A 26,938-nucleotide genomic window follows, 5' to 3' on the forward strand; every position below is an offset into this window, starting at 1 on the left:
AATCCGAATCCTTTAGATTGGCGGGAGTACTTGTCTCTTGGAATGTGCACATCTCCGATATCTCCATATCGGTCGAAAACTCGTCGTAAATCATTTGGAGTTGTTTGATACGACAAATTGTCGATTTTCAGTGAAGTCAATCCGTTGATATCCGGAGCGGCACGACGATCTCCCCCTCCACGATTCATAGCTAAAAGTTTTTATGATTATTACATGTTAGACAACAAAGATTATACGAAAAAATACGCGGAAGGACGAAGAAAGAAATTAAGGAAGGAAAAGAGGATCAAGAAATCATGAAAATCAGGTGGAGTGTGAAGCTTTTAAGAGATCAATGAAATGCGAATGTGATGCGTAGAGTGGTTCTTTTGAATCGACTTGAATCCAACGAAGCGCCTTAGCGTCGTCTCCGGCTTGAAGAGCCACGTTTTTCAAAAGTCCTTCTGAATCATGAAAGTTGAAAACGACTGTTTCCATCCAAGAATTATCAGTGTTTCGTGGATCGTCAACGTATCCTCTGTAAACTCAATAGAACGTTTAACGTGATTCGCGTTTTCAGAACCTGTATAACTCTTTTCCATTACTCCAGAGCTCTTTTAGGCTTTCTTTGTCGACAACTCCATGCATAGCTTCTTCAGCGAATTCACGTTGTAGTGTTTGAGAAACATGTTCGCCAGCATCTACCATTCCTCCTGGAATAGCCCACTCCCCATTATCTCTTCGTTGAATTGCTACGAATTCTAAATGATCATCGTCACTGATTCTGGACACGATTGGATCTGCAGCATGATTTGGTCCCCAGCGTCCAAGCAATCCTCGGCCAGCTATACCAGTACGACCAACTGGATTCAGAGGGCACAATGTTTTTGTGTCGAAAGAATACTGGCTGAAGATATTCTTTATAACTCTTATATTATTCCCAGAAACAAACACACCAAACATAGGACACTCTATTGATTTTTCCATCAATAGAATTCCAAGCCGGTTTGAAACGTGCGTCATTGATTTCTGGATCAGACCAAGCCTGTCCATGAACTTTTTGGTCTGTGTACACTGGCGGGGTGTATTCGACCCATTCCCGACTCCACTTAACCAAGTCATCGGGAACATTGACTCTGTGAATTTGGCTACCAAGATATGGAACCTCTGAGAAATCAACCGATTTAGTAAGATATTCAATTATTTAATGAATTCCTACCAACGTTTCTGCACTTTTTGTGGACGAAACTCATTATAGGGCGACAGAGAAGATGATTCCACACTGACATACAATAATTAGCTAAATCCAAAAATCAATTTCAATCGATAAGCGCAATAGATCAAGAAAGCATGGAAAAGTAACAAAATGATTGGTTCGATAACTCTAACTACAGATTATCGTGCTGAAATAGATGAAAAAGGCAGACGGTGAGAGGGTGAAAATCGATGGAGAAGGAAACGGGGTCACGATGACGAGATAATAAATGAACGGACACAATGTAGTATCGAACGCAGGTCTCGTTTCAAAGTGCGGTTGCGCGCGTTGTTTAGCCAGAAGAACACCGGAGCATCGTTTAAAGTATTTGGAGAGGAAATATTCATAGTTGTCAAGGCCCGGTAGAAAATTTTCAAGGCCCGGCCCGGCCCGAAGGCCCGGCTTCAAAAAATGACCCTTTTTTTCCCAATTTTTTTTCTCGAAATTTTTTCAATTTTTCATCGGAAATGTGTCCATTTTTGACTATTTTTCAGAATTTCTTCTAATTCTGACTGATAGTCGAAAATTTGACTTTTTCGCGAAAAAATTCAAAAAAAATTCAAAAAATTTGAAAAAATTTGAAAATTTGACTTTCGCGCCAATATGCCCGGGCCTTCGGGCCGGGCCGGGCCCTGATTTCGCCAACAAGGCCCGGCCCGGCCCGGCCCGGGCCGGGCCTTGACAACTATGGAAATATTTGCATACTGCCTTGACTTCACCAAACAGAAATAGCGAGTGTCAGAAAGTGAACACATAACAATGCAAAAGAAAGAAACATTTCACATAAAGCTTTATTTTGAAGCGAATTCGAACACAACCGGCAGTAAACGGACCTTCGGTGTAATGATAGGTTTCAACCGCGAATGAAATTGCGAGATACGGGAAAATACGCGAAAAAAATAAGTCAGGGAAACATTTCGAGGAGAATAAACACATGAAAAAACGAAATATAATATACAAAAATACAAATGAGGGAGTTTCAGTTCTTGTTATTCTTCTTTCTTCTCTGAATCTTTTTCGACGATGAAGATGAAGATGTGTCGAGACCAACCTGGCTTTCAATGATTTCCTGAATATATTCACGTTTTCGGCGAAATATTATGATTTCAAACCTCCTGGGTGACTTTTCCTGCATCTAACTGCTCTTTCAATTTGTTTTGTGTCTCAAAGTGCATAAGGAGATCGTTCACTTGTGATTGAAGATCGTCAATTTTCTGAAAAAAAACGAAGTAATATTGAGAAAACAACTTTTTAGGGTTAACCTTTTCATATTCTACTCGTGCCGTCGTTTGGCTTCCAATCAGTTTTTCAACTTGGTCTTTCCAAACTTGTTGATCTTTTCTCAACATTTGATTTATTTCACGCTCATCCTTCAATTCGTTGGACAACTTTGAAACTTTCTCGTATGTCTGCGCTGCTTTTTTCTCGGCAACTTGTCTTGCCGCTACAGTTTCATCAACTACTCCACGAAGAGACTTTAGTTCGGTGGAACGCTCTGCCAATTGATGCTCGAGATTTTCAACTTGAGCATACGCCATCTTCTCCATTTTCGACATAGTCTGCTCCATATCATGTCGTTGACCTTCGAAGTATTTCCGTTGGTCTTCAAGTTGACTGGTCAGAAGAAGAGTGTACTCAAGTTTGATCCCCTCTAATTTGTCGTCCTTGCTGCTCTTCTCGTCAATACTCTGAAGATTTGAAATATATTATTAATAAGCTCAAACTCGATTGACTAAATAAAATGAAATCAATCATTTCTGATCGGCGCTTACCGTATTCATATCCCTCTGATACTCAACCAATTTCCCATCAGCTTGATTTTCGATGAGACGATGAACGTAATTATCTCCAGCATAATCCCAAACTCGTTCACCTCCTACTTTCAGACTATATGTATGCGATGTCAATTCCCAATGTCTCTGAGCATGTTGTTCTGCGTATCTACCACATCCTATATTTCCACAAATGAGACAAATCCATAGATCGTTACTCATTCCACAATCACTACAGCGTTGTTCCGCAACTACTTCTGGAGACTGAACATATCGACAGACGGGACAAGTATTGTCAGCCCATTGTTCAAGGCAATGAGCGTGGAACGAATGATTGCACAGTATTGCGAGAACACTATCATCCATGCGTTCCAAACAAACTGCACATGTTGGAAGTTCAGTTAGAGAAGTGTCATCAGAAGATAGAAGACTGTCAGATGTGGTCTGAAAACCAGGATTTAGCCAAGAAAAAATGGAATATGCTATTCAAAAAAAACACTCAGAAAAATAAGAATGACTTACACATTCAATACGATCCACAAAGAATAAGGTGCAACAGTGTGACTCAAGATCGTTGAATGGGCAGTTGTTAAATTCTTCATAGAAAGTTACAGCGTCATTCTGGAAATTGCAATTTAAGAAATTCGCAAAACCAATGTGTCAGCTTACATGCTCTTTGAATTTGATAATTAACATGTACTGGTTCGGAGCTGGATCACGGACCACCTTGATAGTTGAGATCATTGGAAGTGAAATGCACATAAATGATATTATTTCACGAACTTCAACTTGTGCTGGAACTGCATACATGCACAGCATACGGCACTGAGCCGATCTTATCAGTTTTTCATCGTTATATTTGTAAAAATGCATAATTCCTTCAGTCTTTTCAGTGAGAGGATTCCCAGAATAATAGGGGATATGTTCAGCTGTAATTGACAGAATTTTATTAACTAGAAGATTTCAGAAACTAGAAACATACGCGGAGCTTCTGACACAGATCTACCACCCGATTTTTCTGAAGTTCCAGCCACTGAGCTTGTTTCGAGAAGCTTTTCACCATCTAGAGACTCAACAACAACTTCCGAATACGTCCGACGACCTTTGTGGTAACTGTGAGCTGGTTCACTCGACTGAAAAACTATTGTTGCCAGATAAAAATGGTTTAACTACATACCATTTCTCCAATAGGTGGATCTTCCCCTTTTCCACCAACTCTCTGCTCCTTTTTCGGAGGTGTGTTCCCTTTTTTAGCCAGCCTTTTTCGTGTACGTTCTCCAGCAAATGGAGATTCACTTCCAGCGTTTGAATCGTCGTTAAATGATTGTAGAATTTTCGACGGGTCTCTCACTTCGAGCCGTAAAACCAAAGGAACATACAAGCTGCTCATACACCTCAAAATTTTCATTAGATCTTATCGAAGTTTTGATTTAGATATTAAGAAATTGGTCGAAACCTAAAAGCAATGAACATCGAGAAACAAAACAAGTTTTTTTTTGAAAAACGGCACTTGAACACAAATTGAGAGAAAACCGTAAATATTAAAATAACGCAATGATTCTGGCACTTGGTGAGGGTTTGAATGTACAATTTTTATGATGATAGGAGAGTATTACATAAAATCTAGCAGTATTACAGTACTATAAAATCTATTGATGAATCTATTTCGATCGGATTCTATGTACAATGCCGTTGATTCCGTCTGAATCAGTACGAATCACATTCTTCAGTAGAAGAGGGGCATTATATCCATTCTTCATTGGCTTCTTTTGAGTTTCAAAATCTTTTGAGCCATTTGATAAACTCGAGATTAAACTCGAGACTGATTCAAAGCAATCCGAAGAGGTGGCAGAAGTGTCAAGTTGAATTCCAGGAGGGAAGAAATATTGCAAGCTTCTCCATACATCTTCTCGATTCATTCTCGATAGAAAAGTTGCTCGAAGTTGCCGTTCTGCTCGACTAATTAAGTGTGGAGCCAAATTTGCCATAATCGTTTCAGCAGTAATCAAATTGATGACCTGATCCAGATGGCTGTTCACTTTCTGACTTAATCCTTTCGATGCTCCTGCTAGAAGTGTTGTCATTTGAGAAATTCCACACTTTTCCATCATTTGTTTAACATCTTCACCCATTCTAAAAAGTGAGAGATTCAACGCATTCGCAGCGATGTTTGGTTTCACTCTCTCCGTCGGATTTCTTTTGAGCAAGTCGAAAATCACATCTCGAGCGATAAAATTGACTCGAGATGGTAGTGCTGGAAGTTCTAATTCTTGATACGTAGCTGTATCCAAATGTTTGTAGAATGGATTCGAACGTGTCAAAATTTCGTACGAAAGACCACCGGCTGCCCAGGTATCTGCCATTTCGAAGTTTACTTTGCTGAAAAAAACTAATATGCATAGAAAGCAAAACTAGACCCAAAACTCACACATTCTTGCCGGGCTTCGCTGTGGAAACTTCTGGAGCTCTTGTCTTAGTGTTGCCACCTAAGTTAACGTCATCGTTCTCGTATGGGACTTGCCAATCATCACACGCTAGAGCACATCCGAAATCAGCAATCACCAGTTGAGGAATCTCATCATCAAAATCATATTCTAATAAGATATTATCGCTCTTCATGTCTCTTTGAGAAACTTTATGCTGATGGAGAAACGTGCATGCTTCCAGAAGTTGAGCCATCATCACTCTCCCAGTCCAATAATTTCGATGATGAGTCCATACATATTCGTGAAGAGTTTGACGATATCTTCGCATTACAACATACATTGTTTTCGGCTGTGAAGCAATAGATTCATACCAACGTGCTGTATGTAACGCATCCGGGTAACTAGAATTGAGAATTCGAATAATCAAGAGAACTGATATTACAATATTACCGTTCAATAGCATCAGGTAAAACTTTCAGCGAGTCAACAAATGCCGTTTGAATTCTAACAACATTTGGATGCTTTGCGGGAAGTGGAGTAAAATTTCCCATACGACCATTTAATAACTTTGCAGCATTCGGATATGGAGCCAATTCACATCCCATTGAACTCCACAGATGGGCATCTCCATCTTTGTCATGTTCAAAATTAAACATTAATTTAATTGCGAGAGGATATTTCTGGAAAATACAGCATATGAAATAAGAATTAGATATAATAATTATTTACCTTTTGAACTACTTTGCTCACAGGAGGAACTTCTGCAAGAATGTCAGTGACTTCATTGAATCCTACTCCAAATTTAGAATTTGGAATCTCCAACTCATCATTAGACAGTTTCGCGGAATACACAGCGGCATTGCACCCTTGACCAAGGAATTCTCCTGAAAAGAATGTGATTGAATCGAATTTTAAGCATTCGAAACATACCAAACTCGTAAGAATCAATTCTATTCGGCCATTCACTTGACTTCAAATCTTCATTATATCGTACTGAATTTCCGAATATTTGTTTGATTCTTTCTACTAGATCAATAGATCTTGGTTCTCTTCGTATTGGCTCAAATTTCCGTCTCCAGTCTTCGCGATTATGAAGACGATGTCTTTCAATTATGACTGCAGAGAATGGACGGAAAAATCGGCCATGTCGAGAGGCAAGACGAGCCTGAATAAAAGTTTTAATTAAACTAGATCATTTGAAAAATCTTACGATTTTCAGGACATTTTGACGTGGAAGGGATGCCTTTTTCAGGACTACATGAACACCCAAATTATGTGAGACAGGAAATATTCGTGGCAAGAATCGATGAAACGTGGTTGCTTTTCCACTTCGGGCAATTATTATGAATTCATTTTTATCTGTGCATGAGAAGTCCGCGCCGCACTCACGCGGCGGCCACGCCCATTTCTTGCGGCAGTGTTCAAAAATTGAACGCAACGTTAAAATCGGGGTGGGCGTGGCCGCCGCGTGAGTGCGGCGCGGACTTCTCATGCACAGATAAAAATGAATTCATAATAGCTGAAAAGAAAAATATATCGATCTCGTCATTTCAGAATGCTCACTTCATTTGCAATGCGATACGCTGCTTTTCCGAATCGTTTCATCGACATTTTGTACTGCTCCAGAATTTTCTTAGTTGATCTAACCTAGAAACCCTGAATTAACGGCTAAATTTATGTTGTTTCCGAAAAAAGTAGAATGGAAATAAACCAGCAGCATTTTTTACAGCATAGAATAGAAAGATAAAAATTCATTAGACTAGATACATGAAGACAAGAAAAATGCAAGAATGACAAGATGCCTTTTCAATCAATAAATAAAACCTATAAACAAAAAGCAATAAAATCATGACTCGTTCGTTGTAATTATGAGTATTAACTAATCTTTTATAAGACCGAGACTTCTCGCTTCTTTTTCGGCCCATTCAGCAAGTTTTCCGTTGTCGGTTATGGGCGAGTCTTCCTCTCCACAAACAGCATCAATGTAGAAGCTTCCTGAAAATTTAAACAATCTCTTAGCTTTCAGAACAAAATGAAAGTGATTTAGAAATTTTGAGATTTGCTGTTACTCACTCTGAGCTGTGAGAGCTTCGAACTCATCATCTGAGCAGTCTTCAACGTCTGAAGAAGACCCTGAAAATAATCGTTTTCAATTTTTTAAATTCAGAAAATGAAATACCAATTGCAAACTTCGAAGCGGAGCTTTGACTAGTCTGCATTGCAACGATTGTTGAATAATCAGAAAAATCCACGACCACTCTTGAACCACGGACGGAGAGTTTAGATGCATCAGCTGCTGTTCCTCCGACAACAAGTGTGATTGGTGGAAGCTGTAAAGGACCGATTAGAATTCAAATGTACTATCGTAGAATGTACCTTCGGTCCTGATGGAAAGGCTTTGATGAATTCTTGAATGGACTCATTCGAAACTAAAATTGATCCACTCAAGTCCACGTGACGAAGATTCGGAATTTTTAACATTGCTCGAACACCTTCATTTCCAAGATAAGTGCAATTTCGGAGTTGAATTATTTCAAGTTTTTCCAATGCTCCTAATTGAGTCATAACTTTCGAATTGACAGCTGCTAATGAGGAAACATCTAATTGCGTAAGCTCTTTTAAATTTCGGATGGCAGAAACTCCTTCAGCGGTAATTGAGGAATCATCTCCAGCGTTTGCGAGACTGAGAGATGCGAGAAGAGGAAGACCAGCCGACACAGAGATAAGAAGTTCATCATTGACAAGAGTATTGTAGTCCAGACTGAAAAAAACCCTATTATTCTATTGAGATTCAGCTAGATTCAATACTTACGCTAGTTCGGTGATGTTTTTCATATGACTTATATGAATTAAACCCGCAGCGGTTAAGTTTTTAAAACCATCTCCACAAAGTGTCAGAATGGAAAGATCTTCCATTCTTCTTGCAATCATACTCAAATTTTCATCTGTTATTTTATAGCACTCGTTCATTCTAAGTTCTTTCAATCCTCCACAACTCGTGCACAAATCTTCAAATGCCATTTCATCGATTTTCGAAGAACCGTCCAAGTATAAACTCTCCAACTGTGAGCCGAAAAGACGGAATGATCTACCATGTAATCGCTTGGAATTACGTAAATCCACGAATTTAAGGGAGTGTCCGCAATTTTTGAGAAGAAAGTAAAATGCTTTGTCGCCAGTTGTTTCCATTCCTCGATAAGAAAGTTGCTCAAGGTGTGCGAGTGATTCACCAAGCTCTTCAAGCGCTTCTGCTTGTGCATGAGTTCCGCTAATATCAAGTTCAACTAGATTTGGACAACATGTTGCGATGACTTTCAAAGCACGCCGGTCATCCAAAAGATGAACAATTCCAGACATATCAAGGGAACGAAGATGAACACCAGCACGAGTTAAAATCGCCTGAAAAGTTTGAAAAATGTTTTCAAAAATGCTCCCATCAACTCACTTTTAGGTGATTCGTTCTCATTGGTCTTTGCTTACTAAAGACAGTTTCTCGTGCCAAAATCAATCTGTTCACCAATTCCCATGATTTAATTGACTCTTCCATAAACTTTTTATTCACTCGTTCCACTCGAATTGTTTCATGAATTGGCAAAAACGATATTACTCGTTTCAGAACTTTGTCGGGGACTCCTCCAAGATTGAAGTTTTGTTCAGATCCAGAAGCAAGTGATTGCGTTGATGATGCTCGCGAAAGCGGTGTGTCTTCGCGACTTCCAACATCATCACTGAGTACCAAACCTTTTCCACCTCGTTTTTTTGAAACGTACTGAAAATAAACTTGTTCAATACTTATCAACAATCGAAACTTACCGCTGAAACAACCATCACTTGTTCATAAAATTTCAGTTCTTCTGGACTTGCATTCTTTGCGCGTTCAGCATGTTCAGCTTTTCTGCAAGTTTAAATTTTATTTCTTGAAGAAGAGGAGCGTGGAAGAAGTTCACTAACTTGAAAGTTATAGTAGCTGTTCCACAATTTTTGGAATGTTTGGGAAGGGTTCCAAATATAGATGTCTTCTTTTCTTCTCTCGGTAAAATACAACTGGTTATCTGAAAATAACGTTTCAAAGCACATTTATAGCTAAAACTAACTTTTCCGTATTGCGAGAAAAACGATTGAAGTTGTGATTGAGTGACACGGGAAGAAATATTTGACACAACTATTTTCCGATCATCTCTTGAAGTGTGTTGGAAAGCAATTGAAGCATCAAAGTCTGAAAACAACGTATTAGTAACTTCCGAATGTTCGTCTTTCATAACGTACCATCAGTTTCTCCACCATCGAATGCTTCTCCGTCAGCAAGCAACATAGGTAAAAGACGGCGATATTTCATAAACTCTGCTGCGGAGTGAGACCATGTTCGTCTGAAACAAATTTTTTCAATGATAAATTCAATCAACTCTATTACCTTAATTTTCCAATACTGAAAAACCGGGCTCTAGTGACAAACGATTGGAATGCTTCTGTCATATCATGAAGTCCCCGGCTCTCTAAATTCTGTCCATGAAGTCGTCGAAGTGCTTTGAACATGCTCTGGAAGACGTAATGGTAAAATAGTGACATAAAATTGAGAGAAAAGTCAAACCATATGATTCGATAACTGTTCCTAATGGGTTTCCAATGTTTTCTTATCACATTAACAATTTCTTTCGACGGGCAAAAAACCGAATTTCATTCTCTCACCTGTTGTGATTTAGCACTAGTAGCACTTCCGAGATTCGAAGTGAAGCTCCGATTGAAATCCATTTTTAGGTCCAATTACTTCCTGAAAACTAAAAAATGTAACAATTTTTGATCGATTTTGCATTGTGTTGTTCGGAAGAAGGATGGCGCATGTTTACTAGAGTTCGGCGAGGGAGCACACAACAAGCGGAGACACAGACATATGGGAAAACGGATTCACGGAGAATGGCACGAGTTATTCTTTAGATATAGAAACATTTCGAGTTAGTCTGGAAATACACTTGCGAGAAAACAGCTGCCGAGGGCAAAGAAAAATGAAAATAATAATTTCAACCGATATTTCGAATTAGTTACAGATTTTTACTTTAAGCTGATAAAAATATTAGTTCAGAGACGGATATTTGAACATTCAAATGAATCTTAAAACGTTTCAAAACGGACTTTAGAAATTAGCTGAAACTCCCAGCGGTATTTAAAATGAGAAAAGCCGAAGTCCGTGCGGCAAAATTACGGAAAAGGCATGCCGCACCCTGCAATCCATAGCCCCGCCTCTAGGTTATTTTTCGAAAGATACTGTTGTGGCCAGCGTTTATGAATTTCTTTAGTTTCACTAAATAATCTCTTTGATTATAAATGTTTCATTGTTTCTATTTCAGAATGGATCAGCTAGAGCACCTCTCATTGGTAAGCAAAGTCCTCGGAGAACTCGAAAATCATTTCGGAGTGGCTGACAAGGATGTTGCTGAGTTCGTTATACAAATGGCTCAAGAAAATCCGACTTTTGACAAATTCAAAAAAGAGCTGGAAGTTCAAGGACTATCAGATCAGGTACGTATTGTTTCAAATTTAAATTGTAAGAAGTTTTTCACCAGTTATTTCCGTTCTAGAAAGATTTTGAGTTCATTATCCACATACTCAATTCGAAAAATCCTGGTTTCAGATATTATTTTAAGTCGAAATGGCAATTTTTCAATTTGATTTCGTAAATATCTATAGTATACTGGAAGACCGGGTTGCTAAAATATACTGGAAAACCGGGTTGCTAAAATATACTGGAAGACAGGGTTGCTAAAAAATATAAGTATATACAACTGGTATGAAAATGTTGTATTTCAGTTTGACGATTCACTTACTGCCACAATCCTTCGTATCGTGCAGCATATGACGACTGCAAAAAAAAAGACAAAAAAGAGCGGAGACTTTAAGGAAGATATCAAAGATTCTCATAAGATCACGTTGATTTCTGATGCAAAAGAAGAAATTAAAGCAAGGTTGCCAGCGTTGGCTATGGCGAACACAGTTGTTGAGAAAGAAGACGATGGAAGTGATTTGATGGCAGAGTTAGAAAAGTTGCAGGGCCGATATGTGGAAGAGGTAACCGTTTTTCCATACTTGTCAAAAATCGGGCCGGGCCGGGCCAAAATTTCTCGAATTTTTTTTTGAAATTTTTCGAAGAAATAGAGTAAAAATGCTTAAATTATTGTACACATTCACATTTTTATTTAATTTTGAATTTTTATTCGAAAACTATACTTTTTTCAAAAAATTTCCAAAGAAAATTCAAAAAACATAAAATGTTTCTAAACGGGCCGGGCCGAGATTTTTCCTGATTTTGGCCCGGCCCGTGACAAGTATGGTTTTTTCTTAAAAAAAAAAACATTCTGAAAAACAAAAAAGATTGTCTGTGAACATTGATTGTGAGATGTGCCATTCTATTAGAGAGACTCTTCTAATACAGTTTTTTTCACAATATATATATATATATATATATATATTTACAGAAAAGCCGCGAAAAGGAATCTAGTTCGAAACGGGCTCGTTCAAGAAGTCAGGATCGTGATCGAAAACGGAGAAGAAGCCGTAGTCGGGATAGATCTCGAGAAAGAGATCATCGTCGGCGGAGCAGAAGTAGAGAAGAAAGGAGACATCGAGATGGGAGAGACCGTGACAGAGATCGTGATGATCGGAGGAATAGTGATAGAGATCGGGGAGATCGTAGAGGACCCGACAGGGATAAAGACCGACGTGAGAGACCGGGAAGACGTGATGAAGACAATTCAAGGAAATCAGAAGTAGCAGAAGTGGGAAAAATTTATGATGGTCGAGTGAACAGTATTCAAACATTCGGAGCTTTTATTACTCTTGAAGGTTTCCGCCAAAAACAAGAAGGACTTGCCCACATTTCACAAATTCGAAATGAACGTGTTCAATCAGTTGCAGATGTTCTCAAAAGAGGTCAAAGTGTGAAAGTAAAAGTGAATAAAATTGAAAATGGTAAAATTTCGCTGACCATGAAAGAAGTGGACCAATCGACAGGAGAGGATTTAAATCCACGAGAAGCTGATTTGAATCCTGATGCTATTGGAGTGAGACCACGTACACCTCCAGCATCTACCTCATCTTGGATGAATCCAGAGTCATCATCAGGTCCGTCAACTTCAATGGTAGGTGGAAAGACAAGAGTGAGAATCTCAACACCAGAACGATGGGAGCTAAGACAGATGCAGGGAGCTGGAGTGCTGTCAGCCACTGACATGCCAGATTTTGATGAGGAAATGGGAGTGCTGAAAAACTTCGACGGTAAGACTGAATTTTCGGCTATAACTCCGTTCTTTCTTTTTTTGGTCCTATTTCCTAGACTTTAATTTGCAATTTACAGACGAAAGCGACGGAGAAGACATCGAAATTGAATTGGTCGAGGAAGAACCTGACTTTCTGCGAGGTTACGGAAAAGGTGGAGCCGAAATTGAGCCGGTCAAAGTTGTCAAAAATCCAGATGGATCATTGGCTCAAGCGGCTCTTATGCAGGGAGCTTTATCCAAGGAACGGAAGGAAACGAAAGTTCAAGCACAGCGAGAACGTGATATGGACAATCAAAAAGGATTTAGTTCAAATGCACGTATTCTTGATCCTATGTCTGGGAATCAATCAACTGCTTGGACTGCTGATGAATCAAAGGATCGGAACAGTAAAATGAAAGAGATGCCAGAATGGTTGAAACATGTGACAGCTGGTGGAAAAGCAACATATGGAAAGAGAACAAATTTGAGTATGGTTGAACAACGAGAAAGTCTCCCGATCTTTGCGTTGAAAAAGAAATTGATTGAAGCTATCATAGATAACCAAATCCTTGTTGTTGTCGGAGAGACAGGTTCAGGAAAAACGACTCAAATGACACAGTACGCAATTGAAGCAGGACTTGCAAGACGCGGAAAAATTGGCTGTACACAGCCGCGTCGTGTTGCGGCAATGTCAGTGGCAAAGCGTGTGGCAGAAGAATATGGATGCAAGCTTGGAACCGATGTTGGGTATACAATTCGTTTCGAAGATTGCACCAGTCAAGATACAATCATCAAGTACATGACTGACGGAATGCTTCTCAGAGAATGCCTTATTGATCCTGATCTCTCCGGTTATTCATTGATTATGCTCGATGAAGCTCACGAACGTACTATTCATACTGATGTTCTGTTTGGTTTATTGAAAGCAGCTGCTAGAAAACGTCCCGAACTCAAGTTAATCATCACTAGTGCTACGCTGGATTCTGTTAAATTCTCGGAATATTTCTTGGAAGCCCCCATTTTCACAATTCCTGGACGAACTTTTCCTGTGGAGATTTTGTACACAAGAGAGCCGGAGTCCGATTATCTTGAAGCGGCACATATCACTGTAATGCAAATTCATTTAACTGAGCCTCCTGGTGACATCTTGGTGTTTTTGACTGGACAAGAAGAAATTGATACTTCATGCGAAGTATTATATGAACGAATGAAGTCGATGGGACCTGATGTTCCCGAACTCATCATTCTTCCAGTTTACGGAGCCCTTCCCAGTGAAATGCAGACCAGAATCTTCGAACCAGCACCAGCTGGAAAGCGTAAAGTTGTTATTGCTACAAATATTGCTGAGACGTCGTTGACAATCGATGGAATCTTCTACGTTGTCGACCCAGGATTTGTGAAGCAAAAAATTTATAACCCAAAGAGCGGTATGGATTCACTGGTAAGTTGAACTAATATAGTCTTCATTTGTATTGCAAGTACTGAAATAGAGAAATAACGATACTTTTTCAGGTAGTCACGCCGATTTCCCAAGCTGCTGCAAAACAACGTTCAGGACGTGCAGGACGAACAGGACCTGGAAAGTGTTATCGTCTGTACACAGAAAGAGCATTCCGAGATGAAATGTTGCCGACTCCTGTTCCAGAAATTCAACGAACCAATCTGGCGTCAACACTTCTTCAGCTCAAAGCAATGGGAATTAATAATTTGATCGATTTCGATTTCATGGATGCTCCACCTCTTGATTCTATGATCACAGCTCTCAACACTCTTCACACATTATCTGCCCTTGACGGTGATGGGCTATTGACTAAACTTGGTCGTCGAATGGCCGAATTCCCATTGGAACCATCACTCGCCAAACTGCTCATCATGTCTGTTGACCTGGGTTGCTCAGAAGAAGTTCTCACGATTGTAGCAATGTTGAATGTGCAAAATATTTTCTATCGACCGAAAGAAAAACAAGATCATGCTGATCAAAAAAAGGCAAAATTCCACCAACCAGAAGGAGATCATTTAACACTTCTTGCCGTTTACAACTCCTGGAAAAATCATCATTTTTCTCAGCCATGGTGTTTCGAGAATTTCATCCAAGTGAGAAGTATGAAGAGAGCTCAAGATATTCGGAAACAACTACTTGGAATCATGGATCGACACAAGCTTCTTATGCGTAGTTGTGGAAGAGATGTATCTCAAGTTCAAAAAGCAATTTGCTCAGGATTTTTCCGGAATGCAGCAAAACGAGATCCACAAGAAGGATATAGAACATTGACTGATGGACAAAATGTCTACATTCATCCATCATCAGCATGTTTTCAACATCAGCCTGAATGGGTTGTCTATCACGAATTGGTTATGACAACAAAGGAGTATATGAGAGAGGTAAGTCGGGAATTGTAAACAAGGTAGCCTTTCCAAGCGCTTCTCATAATATTATTTGATTTTCAGGTTACTGCAATCGATCCCAAATGGCTCGTTGAATTTGCTCCTTCCTTCTTCAAAATCGGTGATTCCACGAAGTTGTCAACATTCAAACGAAACCAGAAAATCGATCCATTGTTCGACAAGTACGCGGATCCAAACGCTTGGCGTATTACTCGTGTCAAGAAGAGAATCTACAATCCAAACAAATAATTTTATTTCCGATTGCTGTATAAGTCTGATGTTTTTTTCTTTCTACTGTTGATTTTTAGAATCTTTTTCCGAGTTCTCTCTGTAGATTACGAGTATCCTTTTTTGTTATAAATAACCTCATTTATCATCATAGTATTGAAAAGTGTGAGTTATTACTGTTGATACATTCCACAGAGAACTCCGAAGTTCCAGTAGACCGTGTTTGTTGGGTCATTTGGAGCAACATCCATCTTGCAGTAAAAGTCATTGAAGCGAGCTGTACGGTTGATGTTTTTCGAGTCGATGGCAAACTGATTGCACTCTTCAATATCACTGAAAAATTGATGTTCGAGAGATCGCACACTTTTTTCCCACACTTACTATGTCCAAGCATTGGCTGATGGCTCATTCTGTGCCCAATTATTGAAGAAGAAGTTTGGATTTGTGTTCTGATTAGTCAAGGCGTATGATTTTGTTGGACCGCAATCCGGACCGTCAAGAACAGCACGATCTTTTGAAACACAATTCCTAACACGAACCCCATCGACAGCAATGGCTCCCGATTTTCTTCCCCATGAGGTGAGAGTATTGTACAATTGAGTTGCAACGAAAGCTCTTTCGCCTTCACCTTCCATCATTGTCATCACTGCGTTGCTGTTCTCAGCCTGACATCTGCTTTGTCCCGACTCGATCAAAATTGGAGTTTCCGAAAAGAGTATTTTCATGCAGTAAGGAGAACGATTACCGTTCGCTTCAGTTGGAGCACGGAAGAGTGTTTCCCATCCAGCAGGGCATTTTGGAGCTGGTTTCACTGTTGTCGTTGATGGAGTAGTAGCTGTAGTGGTTGCTGGAGCACTTGAAGACGTTTTGCAATCTTCTTCTCCTCCGCCATGATGATAAGAGGATGGTGGACGGTGACCTCCTCCTCCATATCCTAAAAATAGTACAGCGTGACGGGAACGGAAAATTGAAGAGTGATAAGGTTCTTACAGTACTCTCTTACCTGGCCTGAAAATGGCATCAGCTGGTTTGAATGTTGCCAAAAGGCCTAAAGCAATAAGAACGGAGGATACAGAGCGCATGCTTGAATACTTCTGTTTCCGGAAACTTTCTCTTTTATACGAATACAGTTTCAGGTTGAAAGGTTATAGTTGCGTAAATGATAGTTTATTGTCCCGAAACGGTTATATTTTTGCGGAGGCTTTTAGTGTTTATCACTTTTGCTGGAAATTTTGCAGATGAACACGAATTTTTTGCAGAAAAACGAATCGGATGTTCCTTCAAAACAAAGGATGAAGATCAGAAGATCGTAGTTGATATTTTTAAAGAAATTATATTCGCATTGTAGAATTATTTCAGTAATCTCCTCTTGCTGTTTATTTCGATTATTATCGATAAAAATGAACAAACAACATAACAAATTTCATTTTTCTGAACTATAACAACAAAATCTACAACAAAAACAACAACATGAGAAGTTATCAGAGTTCAGAGAACTCTCTCGTAGATTCGAGTACTCGTAACATTATCAACTAAGTTGTGAAAAACAATATGTAATTTTCCACCCAGAATGAATTTATAGTACTTCTTGATAATACTTTGATCTGTCTTGTTTCTGAAAACAATGATCAGATCATCGTTTTCAAAACTCCACGTTTCACTGTGATCCGAGTATTCCACCGGCTTTTTGAGAGGAACATTAGTCTCTTTTCCTGTATTCTTCAATGATTCAGTGGGCGTGAGTTCCCATGACAAGCAGCCCATTGTCACCGAGTAAGACAGTTGTCCGATAAGCCAACGACTTCTTTTCACAGGGTCCCCGGGTTTAACAAAGTGTGGATAGTCTACCAATGATGACGGTTTCCACGTTCCAGCAATTCCTTCGCTGATTGGGGTGATATCCTCCTGCAAAATTTCATATTTCTTGTGAAACAGAAAGAGGTAAAAATACTTCTTTTTCTTCATTGCAACTTTCTTTGGAAACTTCCATTTTGAGACGTGAATTGAGTTAGTTTCGCTGAAAGATATCAATTTGAGTTGTCACAAACAATTGGGTTTTTAGTTAGTTTGAACTCCGATGTATTTTCAAAATGAAAGATTCTACCGTGAATTCTTGCTCATCCTTAATTTTGCACTGGAAACGGTTTAGAATCTTCAAAAACTACAACGAACATCGGTTTTGTAATGTTGTCATAAATAGGCAAATACTCATTTACTACCTGCTCATTTACTACCAATTGCTCATTTACTACCTTACTCATTTACTACCATTACTCTTTTACTACCATTTACTCATTTACTACCGTTTGCTCATTTACTACTATTACTCATTTACTACTTTTTACTCATTTACTACTTTAGAGCGATATGCTGGGATTCACTTTTCACCATTCTCTTAGGCTTAGGTTTCTTAGAAATTTGGAAAAAATTGACGAAAACGGTTATTCATCGTATTTGTCAATTGTTTTCCGAATTTCTAAGAAGCCTAAGCCTAAGAGAGTGGTGAAAAGTGAAGTAGTAAATGAGCAGTACGGTAGTAAAAGAGTAAAAGTAGTAAATGAGCAAACGGTAGTAAATGAGTAAATGGTAGTAAAAGAGTAATGGTACTAAATGAGTAAGGTAGTAAATGAGTAGGTAGTAAATGAGCAATTGGTAGTAAATGAGTAGGTAGTAAATGAGTATTTGCCTCATAAATACGATGTTCGAAAAAAAAAGAGGATCACCTTCAATAATGTTTCAATCCAATTTAGCCAGATTCAAAAAATAGTAACAACAGTTCAGTTCTATATTGTCCTATTTCTAATTATATATTTGTAATATATAAATTATTGGAATAACACACAAATCAAACGATAAAGTAAAATCGTATTGAGAACTATTTTATTACAACATTTGCAAAACATTAGTGCTTAAAAAAAGAAAATTCGTAAAAATATAAAAAATAAGGGGCTTCTGGGATACTTCAATCATAATAGAAAACTATTCGTTATCAGGTAAAATTACCGGTAATTTTGCTGAACATATAAACAATAGTTCCGGGTTTTTTTCGTCTAGAATCGTAGTCGATTACATGAAGAAGGTCATTTTCGATATATCGATCATACGTACGAACTGTGCCATGATTTAGAAACTCGACACGTGTCTTCATGTGATTATTTTCAACAGTGGTGAACAATGTGACTGATTTGGTAATTAATCTGTTTCCAATCTTTTCCCAATGAAAATCTTGGAGAATACCGTTCACTTTTTGCTCCCAATGCAACACGTTTGAGTTATTCTTATATGAGAAAGTTAATGTTCTTCTATAATACGAATTGACAGACTCCCATGTACCGACGATGAGTTTTTCAATAGATTGTCCTATCTGAAAATAAATCATATTGCAGTTGTTTAGAATAGCAAGAGGCTACTAACTTCTTGTGGTGGAACTATCATTGTATCAGAGGATTTGAAGTGTGTCATACCTCCGTCGTTTGTCGTATTCCATCGAATAACCGGAAAAGCATAAAATAATTAATTGTAATAGTTCTTATAACATACATTTTTATCAATATTTCGATTTGATTCATCTACATCTTCACATGGATTCAGTCTTAATTCCGGGTTCATTGCAGCCCTTATCGAAGCAATTATCTCATTTTGATCGTTCTCTCGATCCTCGATAGTTTTTAAAACATTTCGAATTTCACGCAATTCCAGCAGTACATTTGAGTCAAAATCAGATTGGAATACTTCTTGTTTTTCACATCTTCGACGAACTTCATTCACTTCTTCACGAATCTCTTTCAGTTCTTTGCGGTCAAGATCCTGGAAAAACTATTTGGATTAAACTATCTTTTTACTTTTATTCCAGCATACCATCTCTAAAAGCTTTGTCATTTCATCTGTTTCTTTTTGTATCTTTTTAATTTTCGCCAATAGTTCGATTTGGTTGAGATTTATCAGTTTGAGATGATCCATTCCTAACGAGAACTGAAACAAGAAGTACAAAAAACTCATCTGCAATTTTCCCTTGAAGATAAATTTATGATCATAATTAAGAACATAAATTAAAAATAAAACTTGATGAATATAAAACATTTATTATAAAACATACTCGCGGAAAAAACATTAAAGAATTTTATGTATTCTTTCGTATATTCTAGTGCAGGATATGGTTTGCCTGGAATTTGTCAGATTGTAAAACAAGTTGAAAGAAGCGATGATAGTCATCGAATTATCGTTGTTCTCCAAAAATCTCCCAATTGTAACTTCAGCTCTATCATTATTCTTTCTTTTCAACACGGTTTTTAAATTTCCATTTTCCAAATGAGTGAATGCGACCAAATTCGGATCTGCGTCGACTTCTGGCTCCGGTGGGAGAACTATGTTTGTTCCGTTCCATATGAAAACTTTGTTGTCTAAGAAATCTTTCCGTGACAAATTGCGAAATTTTATGTATCGGAGGGAGTCTTCAGACGATGTCAGCTTCCATTCTCCTGAAAATCTCTCTTCGATCGACTTTATTTTTGGCGACGGCGGAAGCTGCAAGCATGAATACAATTTTACAGAATTATGAAGTCATGGATTACTGGTGAGAATAACTCGTTTCGATGCTGCTCAATGACATTTTCAAGGTTCGACGTTTTGTTCGCAGTAATCGCTCGTTTTTCTTCGGTCCGTTTCACCAATACTGAACGTATCTTCTCGATCAGTTTTCTGTTTCTATCTGTATCCTCCTGTTGCTTCTGATTCAATCTGAATAATTCTGCTCGAATTCGACTGAGCTCTTCATACACGTTTCCATTTGTTGAACAATCTGGGCAGGTGAATTTCTACAATATTAATAAAATAGATTCAAGCTTTCAGAAAATTAAAACTCACCGTCATAAGGATAGAGCGCAATACAGCATTTTCGTCCCGTAGTCTTTCAATTTCAGTCTTTGAATGAAAATCTTCTTGACTCATTATGAAACTGAGCCCTGGTATTTGAAAAAAGTTGACTGAAGGAAAATGATTGTTTGTTACGAAAACGAACTTCTTTCAAAGACTCGAGTGAGTAATTGAAGCTTGCGCCTTTAAAGTACCGTAACCGAAATTAAAAAGTACTCTCTTGAGAGAACCCAGAGCAAACCATATCATTTGGTAAAAAATACTATTCGATTAAAAATCATATTGAGTGAGTAGAGTGAAAACACGAAGTATTCTAAACAATAAATGAAAAATATAATCGGTCAATGCATGCTACTTGTGAATCTATTTGGAAACATAGAGGAACCATCTCAAGTTGTGTAAATATGAATGATCTGGTAATCCTGATCTGGGAGAATGAGAAATATTGGGTGCCTTAAGAATAGTATAATCGTATCACATATCATAATCCATCTCCTTGAAGGAAGTAAGATAAGATCAGGGTCGGAATAAGAGAACTAGAACGTTGAGATACGAGTGAAGAGGTGGAATGTGGAGGGCTGAACAAAAAATTTATGATTTTTTCGTTCCGTAAAAAATTGTAATTGTATCGTTACTCTACGAATTATCTATACAAAAACGTATGGTTGTTATCACTGGTATTTTTGTATCTTGAATATTTCCCTCTGATAAACGAGAGCACAGATACAGTGTGCTGTGAAAAGCTATGGGTAAAATATTGACTCTTGCAATGTATCTGCAGGTTTCTATTCTAAACTGTAATGATTTTATTTTCTAGCTCCAAACACGGTTTCCACTGTCTTTCATGTATCTTTTGATTTGATTAATCTTATGACTTCTCTACGTGTTCAGTTTGCCCTTTTTCTCTCAGAGCCCCTGTCCTCTCTTTTCGTGACGTCGTCTACCGTATATCGTTTGTTTGCTCTCATTCCGATCAATACTCTGTACCATCCTCCATCCAACAACACCGTCACTCGTCTCTTCAGTCCCTGAAGATGTCGGTTGTTTCTATTCCCGATGAGAATATTGATTATGATTCGAGTTTCGAGGTAGTTGATGAAAATACTATCGAAAAAATAGAAAGTCTCGATGAAACGAAATCCGAGAGTTTCCAATTCATGTCGGCAACAGGAGATGCTACAAAAGAGGCGAATATTGATTCGAATGAGGTACGTCGTAAACAATTTTATTTCTATGACTGTTCTCGTATCATTTAAAATTACATATATGTAAATATATTATTTCAGGACTCCACTCCAATAACTACTGCTATCATTGGAAAATGGAAACCAATCTCTTCTGAAAATCTGGAAGATTATTTCAAAGTCAGTAATCTCTCTGAAATCTGCGAGTTGGCTTGGGAACATGGAATAGTGTGTTATGAAATGAAAGATGGTGATCTCCATGCTCACACACAACTCTACAATAAGAATCTGAATGCTACCGTCCTCGAAGTGGGTCAGAAAATTCAAAATAAAAACGGAACGATGGATTGCCACGTCGAGAACAACTCTCTGAACTCAATCTACTTTTCTGAAGAAAAAGAATTATGGAAGGTCGAGAGATTCATTAAAAGTGGACAACTGGTCATCATCAACAAGCGTGAACAACTACAATGGTGCAAGAGAACCTACGAACGAGTCGAATGAAATGTTAAATTTGTTTGCTTCTGTAATATGGTTCAGCCAAATAAACTCTTAATTCAATGTTTTCTGTTCAATTCAATAACTCGCGAAAACCTTGACGTTCTCTGAAACAAACTCAATAAAACGTTACACATGAGAGATATTCTCGATTTATTATCCCGTTCTCTGTGGGTCCTTCATTGACCTTTATCTTGAGAAATACTAGTGGAATATCAGAGAGAACAGACAATGAGATGATATGTACATATTAAACAAAAGGAACGGAAGAGTAGAAGATTTACCTGATCCTGTTCATTTCATTATTCTCTTTTTCTATTAAATACCAATTATTTCTACCTTGCAGAAATGGATTCGAGTTTCGAGTTTGTTGACGAATCCCTAGAAGCCACAGGTTGGGTAGAAGAAGTTCATGAAAATGAAACCAAGTCTCAAGAATTCTCGATTCTTCTCAAGGAAGTCAAGAATCTTCGATCTGAAAATGAGGAAATCAGAAAAAGTGTTTCTGAGATTAGAGACAAATTGACGAATGTTCTGGAACAGTTTTCTCTTAAGAAGCTATCAACAGGTCAGGAAAATGGAAAGTATTGTATAGACGAGGTTGAAATAAGTCAAGAAGATGAAAGAATTCCTGTAAGCATAACATAAGAATATCTCAATTTTTTACTTGGACCAATTTTTAGAAGAATCAACTTAAAAGTTCAATTGAAGAGTGTATAAGTGGTGAATGGAAGATGATATCGTCTAGAAATGTGGATGAATTTCTTCAACTTCAGCAAGATATTTCTCTAAATGAAGCCACCAGAATCCGTTCGTCAAACATCTGTTTCGAAGTCAAGAGTCAACAAATTAAAACCTGCAACTTTTTGAATGGAGTCAAAATGCTAGAAATTCACTTTCTTCCATTTCCAAACAGAGATGGAGTTCAATTTAGTTTAATGGATAACAAACTAATTAGTGTTCAAAATGGAAAATTGGATGGTCATTCAGAAGAGACTTCAAGAATTGAAAGATTTATTGAAAACGGAAACCTGAAAGTTGTTTGGAGAAGAAATGGACTCATCTGTGAACGAATTTATGAGAAAGTGAGAAAAATTCTCACTTTATCTAATTTGGCTTAATTTCTTTAAATTTCAGCTTGAAAACTGGTCGTCCAACAAGAATCCATTCAACAAGTTCTATTGAGCTAACTGTTTTTTTTTTCAAATCTTGAACCTTTTTTTAAATTTCCCTCTTCTCATAATACTCGATGAACAAATGCTTTGTATACTGTAATCTCTCCTCCATTTCCTATAATGCTTCATCCATTCGCCTTCTCCAAATTAATCCATCTCCCTTTCTCTCATGCCAAATGAATAAATGTGTAGGTTGGTACCGTTGAACTAATAACCACCTTCCGGAAATAGTGTATGATGTGAAGAGAATCAGACAAAACGAACAGATGCTCTTATTCTGACCTCTCTCCCGTTTTCAATGGTCCCTCCATCTATGCATCGATTGTAGGAACGCCCGTTCGGTGTACGTCTCTTGTGACCCTTCTTTCCACAACAAGAAGAGACATTCATTATCCGTTTGCTCGCATCTGGCTTTTTGTTTCACCCCACCTCTTTTCCTGTACACAAAGAAATGGTCTATCTTCTCCTTTTCAAGCGTTGTACCTGACTTTGTCACTCAATGGGATACTGTATCAATTAGAAGATAGACAGATAAAGTTTATTCTGGAAAATATGTTTAATTTGTTTCTTACAGCAACTATGTTGTTGCTAATTTCTCCCATTTATCAGAAAAATGAAAACAATTTAATCATTTTCAGAATTGGGAACCCAGTAACCTCTTTTTACTCTTTTTCTTCTTTCAAATTATGGCTTCTCATCACCGAAGTGAGAGTGAATCGAGCTATGACTTCGTTTCACGGGACGATGAATCTGAAGAGTTATTGAATCAAAAAGAGGAAGAGAAAAAGAAAGAAGAAGACGATTCGTCGGATATCCTCAGTTTCGACGGAAATGTTTCTTCTGAACATTCTGATGAATTCAACAATTTTGAAGAAGAAGGATCTGATGAAGAAGAAAATGTCTTGGAACTGGAAAATGATGAGACTGAGACTTCTGGGCAATCCGAGGACTCATCTATTCAGAACGTTCAAGAAGTGGGGGAACGTGTTGGAGATCCAATTGAACCTTCAATTGAAGTTCCAAAAATCATGGAAAATTCAATCGAAACGATTTTCGAGGATAATCAAGAGGATAAAGAAAAACAAGAAATAATACATCAAAACCAAGAAAACGAAAAAAATTCGGATACGAGAGCTGAACATGAACCGGAAATATTAACTACTGATCCACTGGGTGCTATTGAAACTTCGATTCTGAGCCCGGCGACATCTGCAGTCAAAGACGAGAATGTGACTGCTCAGCCTTCAATCGACTCGACTGTTTTAGCTGAAATTAACCAACTGCGCAATGAAATTGCTGAAATGAAAAAAACTCAAGCTGGACAAGCCAAGAAGGTATATCTCTATCTAACGCCTTTCTAATTATATATATTTTTCTTTTGCAGATTACCGAATTTCAAAAGAAATTCGACATTCAACAGAGAGCAGAACGCGAGAAAGAGCTGAAGGTAATAATTGAACTACCGAATATTTAATAACTTAACATTCATTTTCAGCGTTATTCTTCAATTCAAACGGCAATTCGTGGTGAATGGCGTCTTCTGAACTTGGAAGGGCAGAATGAAACCATGAAAAGTGATGGACTTTCGTTTCCGAATCGTGTGAAAACTCTTGTTGCGAACACTGTTTATGACTTCGATGGCTCTAAACTGACATCATTCCACCGTCTCTTTTGTAAAAGTTTCGGTCATTCTTCACTGAAATTCGGTGTCGATAAATCCAGCGGGATTATATTTTCGAACACTTTCATGAGAGGAAACATGTTGATCACGGTTTGGAAAGATGACAGGGGAATCTATCATGAGAAGAAGGAGAGATATGTTCAAGATGGACAGCTCTACGTTTCTCATATCAATCGATTCGGAGAGAGAACAACAAGTGTCTACGAGAGAGTCAAGTCTAAATCCGACATGTTGTACTCCATTGGAAACGCCGGTCGTCTTTATCTGAAGTTTTGGTGATTGGATTATCAACGAATACGCGGATACACTTCAAATGATGACACTAATTGTTTCACTTTATATCTCATAATCAAAAAGAAACATCCTCGAAATTTTCTATTCATTTGCGACGAACCTTATGAATTTCACTTTCTGTCTTTTATTTCTATAACTCTTTTAATTTTAATCTTTTATGCAAATGTCTAATGAAAATATATATTTAAAGCTGTTACTTTTTAAAATATTTTTTATGACACTGTCCCGCTTTCAGAAAAAAATTTTCTGGCTTCTGGGATCTGAATACTTCCTAGTGGGCGGAGCTATCAATCTGCGCTCTACCGCTCTTCATGGGCAACTGGGCGCGAAACTGGGTTCTTCGAATTTTACCTCATCTTTTCACCGAAATTATTGGTTTTTTAATTGCTTGTAACTTAAACATTGTATTGATTATAAGGTTTTCAATGATATTCCAACAGATATGGCCTCTAGCTCTACCGCTTTCTACCTCAAGGACGCTGGTTTTCACATTCGTAATGTCCCAAAAGAATGGAACGACTGGAATTTGTTCCATGTTTTCCAAAGCTTCGGAAGAGTCGGTTATTGTCGCGTCGCCGGACATTCCAACGATATGCAACTGGGGTATTGAAAACAGCAACAACATTCGGTAAATATCTGAAATTCTTACAGATTTGTCAACATGTTGTCACATGCCGACGCCGAAGCAGTTCGCAAAAATTTAAATGATGGAACGCTCTTCGGGGATAATTATACTTTGAAGGTTGGGCTTTCAGTAGAATTCTACAAAAAGATAATGTATTTTTTGTAGGTCAGTGACCATAAGAACATTGGTGGAGCATTCCTCCCGATGGCTTCTATTTCTGTACAGAAGCTTATGACTTCCCCAACACCCAAGAATAGCCCAGTTCTCCTTTCCTCATCTTGGCTTCCGCTCAACAAAGACATTGAAGTAAGCATGCAGTGTGATTTTATTAAATCATCAGTAACTGTTCAGGTGGAAGTTGTTGATTATCTCCCATCGTCTTCAGTTGCGGAAGATATCTTCGCTTTGACGATCCTTCGTGTCAATGACCCGTCGTCTAACGACAAATACACTGTGATGCACGAGAAAATGAATGCTTACGCTCAACTCGTCCCATTCGATTCGGACCTTCCAATCGGTTACGACGGAGTTTTTCGAGAGTCACCTCGCTCTGTTCTACGTGTTCGTCGAATCTCGGCAACTAAACTTTATCTCGTAGATTTCGGCAAAATCATAAACTACGAAAAGAGCAAATGTTTCCAAATGCCAAAAGTATTCCAATCAATTCCTACAAGAGTAAGAGATTTCAGAAGATATGACAACTATTTTCTCACTACAGGTTTCGCTTTGCGGTTTAGATGGACTGACGTGGTCCCCAGCCGCGATTCCATCGTTTGACAATATTCGAGATGTTGTTCAGAAATGGGGACAAATGGAAAACTCCACTCTTCACGCCACCGCTTGCGGTTTCAATGGTTCTATCAACATGATCAGTCTATTCTGTGGAAAATGTTTGCTTTTTAATCAATTTGACCGTGAATTCATTATGATTTTACAGCGATTCTCGCTGAACGCCTTCAACGAAAGGGAGTTTGCGAGTATCTACCACGTAGTCAACAACCTCGTTTCGCTTACTCTCGGGATACTCTGCTGCAGCATAACAACAGCGGAACTGTAAATGAACGCGTGCCTTTCAACAACCAAATTTTATTTGTTTAGACTGCTCAAATTTCGAATGACAACGATGTGGTTAATGACCTTCTGAAGAAGATCGACGGCATCAAAATCATGCTTCGTGACCTCGATCTCTAAATACAATACTTTGCAATTTTTCACGATTATCAGTATTTATTTGAAATACCCAATTTATAAAATTTCAGTTCCGTTTCGAATTTACATAAACTTCAACAAAGTAATATGTTTAAGACCCAAAAAATT

The 26,938-nt window shown here is 38.1% G+C and overlaps 12 protein-coding genes across 12 annotated transcripts; 5 read left to right on the forward strand and 7 right to left on the reverse strand.

Annotated features, from left to right (window-relative positions):
- Positions 1–303: 303 nt before the first annotated feature.
- On the reverse strand, positions 304–1,232 carry GCK72_006013 (uncharacterized protein; the record flags this gene model as incomplete). The annotated part of the gene is made up of 4 exons (XM_003108875.1): positions 304–517; positions 563–886; positions 936–1,146; positions 1,199–1,232. 4 exons carry the CDS (start codon positions 1,230–1,232, stop codon positions 304–306), a joined length of 783 nt encoding a protein of 260 aa, XP_003108923.1.
- A 981-nt stretch (positions 1,233–2,213) lies between these two features.
- GCK72_006014 (uncharacterized protein) lies at positions 2,214–4,396 on the reverse strand (the record flags this gene model as incomplete). Its single annotated transcript, XM_053725438.1, has 8 exons — positions 2,214–2,303; positions 2,347–2,448; positions 2,497–2,922; positions 3,007–3,450; positions 3,529–3,627; positions 3,676–3,935; positions 3,989–4,139; positions 4,184–4,396. 8 exons carry the CDS (start codon positions 4,394–4,396, stop codon positions 2,214–2,216), a joined length of 1,785 nt encoding a protein of 594 aa, XP_053589632.1.
- Positions 4,397–4,667: 271 nt separating this feature from the next.
- GCK72_006015 (uncharacterized protein) lies at positions 4,668–7,043 on the reverse strand (the record flags this gene model as incomplete). Its single annotated transcript, XM_053725439.1, has 6 exons — positions 4,668–5,385; positions 5,435–5,833; positions 5,883–6,112; positions 6,162–6,316; positions 6,363–6,597; positions 6,996–7,043. The coding sequence occupies 6 exons, from the start codon at positions 7,041–7,043 to the stop codon at positions 4,668–4,670; spliced, it is 1,785 nt and encodes a 594-aa protein (XP_053589633.1).
- Positions 7,044–7,311: 268 nt separating this feature from the next.
- On the reverse strand, positions 7,312–10,181 carry GCK72_006016 (uncharacterized protein; the record flags this gene model as incomplete). The annotated part of the gene is made up of 12 exons (XM_053725440.1): positions 7,312–7,427; positions 7,506–7,565; positions 7,612–7,762; positions 7,809–8,193; positions 8,245–8,831; positions 8,878–9,201; positions 9,246–9,327; positions 9,384–9,484; positions 9,527–9,648; positions 9,699–9,799; positions 9,844–9,968; positions 10,119–10,181. 12 exons carry the CDS (start codon positions 10,179–10,181, stop codon positions 7,312–7,314), a joined length of 2,217 nt encoding a protein of 738 aa, XP_053589634.1.
- A 594-nt stretch (positions 10,182–10,775) lies between these two features.
- On the forward strand, positions 10,776–15,313 carry GCK72_006017 (uncharacterized protein; the record flags this gene model as incomplete). Its single annotated transcript, XM_003108909.2, has 6 exons — positions 10,776–10,946; positions 11,235–11,492; positions 11,900–12,698; positions 12,778–14,120; positions 14,192–15,061; positions 15,128–15,313. 6 exons carry the CDS (start codon positions 10,776–10,778, stop codon positions 15,311–15,313), a joined length of 3,627 nt encoding a protein of 1,208 aa, XP_003108957.2.
- A 152-nt stretch (positions 15,314–15,465) lies between these two features.
- On the reverse strand, positions 15,466–16,374 carry GCK72_006018 (uncharacterized protein; the record flags this gene model as incomplete). The annotated part of the gene is made up of 3 exons (XM_003108985.2): positions 15,466–15,625; positions 15,674–16,226; positions 16,296–16,374. 3 exons carry the CDS (start codon positions 16,372–16,374, stop codon positions 15,466–15,468), a joined length of 792 nt encoding a protein of 263 aa, XP_003109033.2.
- A 406-nt stretch (positions 16,375–16,780) lies between these two features.
- On the reverse strand, positions 16,781–19,252 carry GCK72_006019 (uncharacterized protein; the record flags this gene model as incomplete). The annotated part of the gene is made up of 4 exons (XM_053725441.1): positions 16,781–17,197; positions 18,405–18,656; positions 18,833–19,099; positions 19,151–19,252. The coding sequence occupies 4 exons, from the start codon at positions 19,250–19,252 to the stop codon at positions 16,781–16,783; spliced, it is 1,038 nt and encodes a 345-aa protein (XP_053589635.1).
- Positions 19,253–19,402: 150 nt separating this feature from the next.
- Positions 19,403–20,239, reverse strand: GCK72_006020 (uncharacterized protein; the record flags this gene model as incomplete). The annotated part of the gene is made up of 3 exons (XM_003108946.1): positions 19,403–19,816; positions 19,864–20,106; positions 20,156–20,239. 3 exons carry the CDS (start codon positions 20,237–20,239, stop codon positions 19,403–19,405), a joined length of 741 nt encoding a protein of 246 aa, XP_003108994.1.
- A 959-nt stretch (positions 20,240–21,198) lies between these two features.
- On the forward strand, positions 21,199–21,852 carry GCK72_006021 (uncharacterized protein; the record flags this gene model as incomplete). Its single annotated transcript, XM_003108886.2, has 2 exons — positions 21,199–21,372; positions 21,451–21,852. The coding sequence occupies 2 exons, from the start codon at positions 21,199–21,201 to the stop codon at positions 21,850–21,852; spliced, it is 576 nt and encodes a 191-aa protein (XP_003108934.2).
- Positions 21,853–22,194: 342 nt separating this feature from the next.
- Positions 22,195–23,031, forward strand: GCK72_006022 (uncharacterized protein; the record flags this gene model as incomplete). Its single annotated transcript, XM_053725442.1, has 3 exons — positions 22,195–22,479; positions 22,530–22,931; positions 22,984–23,031. The coding sequence occupies 3 exons, from the start codon at positions 22,195–22,197 to the stop codon at positions 23,029–23,031; spliced, it is 735 nt and encodes a 244-aa protein (XP_053589636.1).
- Positions 23,032–23,707: 676 nt separating this feature from the next.
- On the forward strand, positions 23,708–24,981 carry GCK72_006023 (uncharacterized protein; the record flags this gene model as incomplete). The annotated part of the gene is made up of 3 exons (XM_003108773.2): positions 23,708–24,355; positions 24,406–24,468; positions 24,517–24,981. The coding sequence occupies 3 exons, from the start codon at positions 23,708–23,710 to the stop codon at positions 24,979–24,981; spliced, it is 1,176 nt and encodes a 391-aa protein (XP_003108821.2).
- A 457-nt stretch (positions 24,982–25,438) lies between these two features.
- GCK72_006024 (uncharacterized protein) lies at positions 25,439–26,812 on the forward strand (the record flags this gene model as incomplete). The annotated part of the gene is made up of 7 exons (XM_053725443.1): positions 25,439–25,599; positions 25,648–25,738; positions 25,787–25,927; positions 25,973–26,296; positions 26,340–26,511; positions 26,559–26,674; positions 26,720–26,812. 7 exons carry the CDS (start codon positions 25,439–25,441, stop codon positions 26,810–26,812), a joined length of 1,098 nt encoding a protein of 365 aa, XP_053589637.1.
- Between the last annotated feature and the right edge of the window lie 126 nt (positions 26,813–26,938).

Source organism: Caenorhabditis remanei, chromosome II, assembly GCF_010183535.1.
Source record: "Caenorhabditis remanei strain PX506 chromosome II, whole genome shotgun sequence".
Taxonomy (NCBI): domain Eukaryota; kingdom Metazoa; phylum Nematoda; class Chromadorea; order Rhabditida; family Rhabditidae; genus Caenorhabditis; species Caenorhabditis remanei.